This window comes from Nicotiana sylvestris, chromosome 2, assembly GCF_000393655.2.
Source record: "Nicotiana sylvestris chromosome 2, ASM39365v2, whole genome shotgun sequence".
Classification (NCBI taxonomy): Eukaryota; Viridiplantae; Streptophyta; class Magnoliopsida; order Solanales; family Solanaceae; genus Nicotiana; species Nicotiana sylvestris.
In genome coordinates this window covers 108,584,288-108,589,118 of record NC_091058.1, presented here as the reverse complement: position 1 = coordinate 108,589,118, position 4,831 = coordinate 108,584,288, and the positions used below count along the sequence as shown (strand labels likewise).

General features: G+C 39.2%; 1 protein-coding gene across 1 annotated transcript; it reads right to left on the bottom strand.

Annotated features, from left to right (window-relative positions):
- Window positions 1-2,688: 2,688 nt before the first annotated feature.
- LOC138885388 (uncharacterized) lies at window positions 2,689-3,078 on the bottom strand. The gene has a single exon (XM_070166333.1). The coding sequence runs from the start codon at window positions 3,076-3,078 to the stop codon at window positions 2,689-2,691; it is 390 nt and encodes a 129-aa protein (XP_070022434.1).
- Window positions 3,079-4,831: the final 1,753 nt, after the last annotated feature.

Here is a 4,831-nt window from a genome sequence, read left to right as displayed (position 1 = left end):
GGTCCTCTTATGTTGAACTGAATTTTTTGCCATATTGAGTGCATTTGTGTTATCACATAAGAGAGGCACACAATCTAAGAACACTCCAAAGTCTTCCAACTGCTGCGTAATCCATAGTAGTTAAGCACAACAAGGGGTAGCTGCTACATATTCCGCTTCTGTAGTTGAGAGTGCCACTGAGTTCTTCTTCCTTGTACCCCATGAGATAAAGCAAGAACCCAGGAAATGTGCCATTCTAGATGTGCTTTTCCTATCCACCAGATATCCTTCATAATCAGCGTCAACATACCCAATAAGATCAAAGATATTGCTTAACGGATAGTAGAGAACCAGGTCCTACATTCCCTTGAGATATATCAATATTCTCTTGGCATCCTTCATATGAGATTCCTTTGGATTGGATTGAAATCTTGCACAAAGACCCACACTGAAAACGATGTCTGGTATACTTGCAATGAGATACAGGAGTGACCCTATGGTCCCTCTATACATGGCCTGATTTATAGGGGAACCATGTTTATCCATGTCTAGACGGGTAGCTGTGGAAATAGGAGTGTCGATGACTTTTGGTGCTTCCATGTCAAACCTTTTTAGCAACTCCTTGATGTACTTCTGTTGACTTATCAGTGTTCTCTTCTAAGATTGCTTCACTTGAAGTCCTAAGAAGAAATTTAATTCTCCCATCATACTCATCTCGAACTCACTACCCATGAGTTTTGCAAATTCTTCACAAAGAGAGTCAGATATGGCTCCAAAGATGATATCATCAACATATGCCTGAACAACGAGCAGGTTCCTCCCTCGTTTTTTCAGAAAAAGACTGTTGTCAATTTTCCCTCTTATAAATCCATTTTCTAGAAGGAATTTTGATAACCTCTCATACCAAGCCCGGGGAGCCTGCTTTAGCCCATACAATGCCTTGTCCAGTTTGAACACATGCTCAGGATGCTAGTGACACTCAAAACCAGGAGGCTGCTTAACATAGACTTCTTCTTTCAGATAGCCATTTAGAAATTTACTTTTCACATCCATTTGGAACAGTGTGAACTCCATATGAGATGCAAATGCAATAAGAATTCTAATGGCTTCCATTCGAGCTACTGAGCAAATATTTCATCATAATCGATCATTTCTTCCTGATTGTAGCCTTAAACTACAAGCCTTGCCTTGTTTCTTGTTATATTTCCAAAATCATCAAGTTTGTTCCTGAATACCCACCCGGTTCCTATGATAATTCGATCTGCAGTTTGAGGAACTAGGTGCCATAAATTGTTTCTTTCAAATTGATGCAGCTCCTCTTGCATGGCTGTGATCCAGTCTGCATCTTTCAATGTTTCTTTGATGTTTTTGGGCTCTATTTGAGAAAGAAAGGCTGAAAAGGCAAGTGAATTTGTTGCTTTTGATCTGGTTTGAACTCCTAAGTCAAAAGGGGTGATTATGTTGTCAAGAGGATGTGAGTTTTTGTGCTTCCAATTTGGCACCTAAATCTCATTGGTAGAAGACCCAGGTATGTTTGATTGAGGTTCTTGGGTGCTTCTTACTTCAGCAAGTGGAGTACCTTGGACTGCATCAACAACTCTATTTTCAGCTTTAGTTGATATGATCATAGGACCAGGTTCCTCTTCAACAAATAGAGGTACACATGCGTCATCTTCACTGGATTCCTTTACATGACTCATCATGTCTACTTTTCCATTTGCCATGTCAATGACTTCTCCTGGAATAGATAAGGGTTCTCCATCTTGATCAATATGTCTATCTTTCTCGCATGAGAAGTGAGATTCATCACATATCACATGTATACTTTACTCTACACATTATTTTGTTGTACATTTTATAAGCTTTGCTTTGAGATGAGTATCCCAGAAAAATTCCTTCATCACTTTTGGCATCGAATTTTCCAAGAGCTTCCTTTCCATTGTTGTAACAAAGCATTTACACCCAAAGTCCTTAGATGTGTTATCTTGGGCTTCCTTCCATTCAGCAGTTCATATGGAGTTTTGTTCAGAAGGGACCTGATCATGCACCTGTTCACCAAATAACAGACAGTGTTGAAAGCTTCTGCCTAAAAGTTCTTTGGAATCCCACTGTCAATCAACATTATTCTTGCCATGTCTTCAAGAGTTCTATTCTTCCTCCAACACCATTTTGTTGATGTGTTCTTGGTGCTGAGAAATTGTGAGTGATACCATTTTCGGTACAGAACTCATCAAGTTTAGCATTGTCAAACTCTGTCCCATGATTAGACCTAATGCTGGCTACCTTATTACCCATTTTCAATTGGATCTTCTTGACCAAAGAATCGAACACTTCAAAGGTTTCATCGTTGGTCCTGAGAAATAAAGTCCAGGTGAATCTGGATCAATCATCAACTATCACAAAGATGTAATTCTTTCCTCCTCTGCTTGGCACCCTCATAGGTCCACATAGATCCATGTGAAGGAGATCAAGTGGCCTTGAGGTGCTGACTTCCCTTTTGGGCTTGAATGAGGATCTGACTTGCTTGCCTTTTACACATGCGTCACACACTTTGTGATCCTTGAAGCTTGACTTAGGAAGACCACGAACCAGGTTCTTCCTAACTAATTTGTTCAGCAATGTGAAGCTTGACTTAGGCAGATCACGAACCAGGTCCTTCCTAACCAATTTGTTCAGCAATGTGAAGCTTGCATGACCCAACCTCATATGTCATAGTTCAGCATCATCATCTATAACACTTAGACAGCTGATATCACCATTCTGCAGAGACTCAAACTCAGCAACACAGATATTTTTGTATCTTTTTGTGACTAGAACCACCTCACCAATCACTAGGTTTGTGACTGTACAGATTTTTGACACAAATTCCACTATGTTTCCCTTGTCACAGATGTGGGAAGCACTTAGCAAGTTGTACTTCAACCCGTTCACATAGTACATATTTTCGATTGAGTGTGAGAGAGACTTACCAATCCTTCCAACTCCCAGAATGTATCCTTTCTTTCGATTTCCAAAGGATACACTCCCTCCTTGCAAGGCCTTAAGTGAAAGGAAATTGTTTGTACTTCCAGTCATATGCTTTGAGCATCCACTATCCATGTACTATTGTAGGCTGCTTCCTTTCACTATTCCCTACACAAGAAAATCAGGAGTTAGACTTAGAAACCGAAACTAGTTTGGGTCCCTTATAATGAGGAAAAGGATGAATGAGGGATCTTTTGGTCCATGCAGGCATCATGTATTTTTTATATGAGGGACCAGGTTCTCTAACATTAGTTACTTTTTTAGCAAAAGATTTGTTTTTCTGCTGTGACTGAAATCTAGCCATACAATTTTCTTTAAAGTGCCCATTGTTACCGCAGTGAGTGCAAAGCTAATTGTCAAATACAGTAACGTACTTGCTATGAGGATTGTAGGGAATCTTTTCCCTTTGAAACACAATCCCCTGCTTGTTTCTCCCATTGTTGGTGTACATGGCAGTGATAGCATCAGAGGACCGAGTCCATTTGAGTGACTTTTCAAGATCACTCTTCATGTTGCCTAGTTCTACCTGAAGTTTTTTGTTTTTCTCAAGCTCAGCACACAAACTAGACTTCACTGAATTTAACTCACTTTCAAGCTTAATGTGTGCCATGCTTGCAACTTCCTTTCCCTTTTTAGAATTTTCAGGCCTACTCTCCATTTTAAGTTCCCCAATTGTTTCCATCAAATCCACTATCACCACTAATAGGTCATCTCTCTCGTGCTCAAGGTTAGTAACTTTCTCAGATAAGAATTCTTTTTCCCTTTTTACACACTCAATGGTCTCTTTTAGGTCTACCACAACTACCGTTAGATCATCTTTTTCATGTTCTATATTTGCAATTTTTTTATCTAAGGTATCATTCTTTTTCTTCAGGTTCTTAATTATTTCCTTTAAATCAACTACAACGACTACAAGGTCATCTCTGGTCTGTTCTGCTTCTCCTAACTCAAAAGTTAAAGCATTTTTATCATTTATAAGGCTGTGATAAGCATCAATTAACACATTTGCCAATGACATGAGTTTTTTAGGAGAATAAGATTTTAAATTTCTCTGAACATCTAGAAAATTTACCTTATCTTCGTCATCATCAGATTGGGCCATCAAGGCAAAGATTGATCATACTCAGTTGCTTCACTTTCCACTGCCATCATTAAACTATTACCATGATCATTTTCTTTTTTAGATTCACTGGAAGAGCCTCCCCATGCAACAAGAGCTTGATTTACAACATTTTCAGTATCATTCTTTTTATTGAAGCGTTTATCAGGAACTGGGTTCCTCTTGGTTGCTTTGTCAAAGTTGTTTTTGTATTGATCTTGTTTTAGGAGAGGGCAATATTTGATGAAGTGTCCTAACTTGCCACATTTATGACAGAGGTTATAATTTTTTGGCTTGCTAAAACGTCCCCTTTTTTGGAATGCCTCCATTCCTGTGAACCATCTTCTGGAATCTTCTTGTCAAGTAAGCCATATCACCATCCTCACCACTTGAATCATTGTTGTCCGTCTTGAGGACCAGGTTCTTTTCCCTCCTCGGCTCTCTTCTTTCATTTTCCTTCTTCTTCTTCATTTCAGATGTTTTCAGATTGCCAACAAGCTCATCAATGGTTAGCTCCTGCAAGTCCTTCACCTCTGTAATAACGTTCACTTTGCTTTCCTAAGAATTGGGTAGTACACTAAGGATTTTTCTGACAAGCTTGTTTCTTGGAATGATTTCACCAAGGGAGTGAAGCCCATTGATAATAGAGGTGAACCGAGTATGCATATCTTGGATGGATTCATCGTCTTTCATCCTGAAGAGCTCATATTCAGTTGTGAGCATGTCGAT

What these genes read in the sequence shown, in the direction of transcription:
- LOC138885388 (XM_070166333.1), bottom strand. Translation starts at nt 3,078, where the DNA reads ATGGATAGTGGATGCTCAAAGCATATGACTGGAAGTACAAACAATTTC.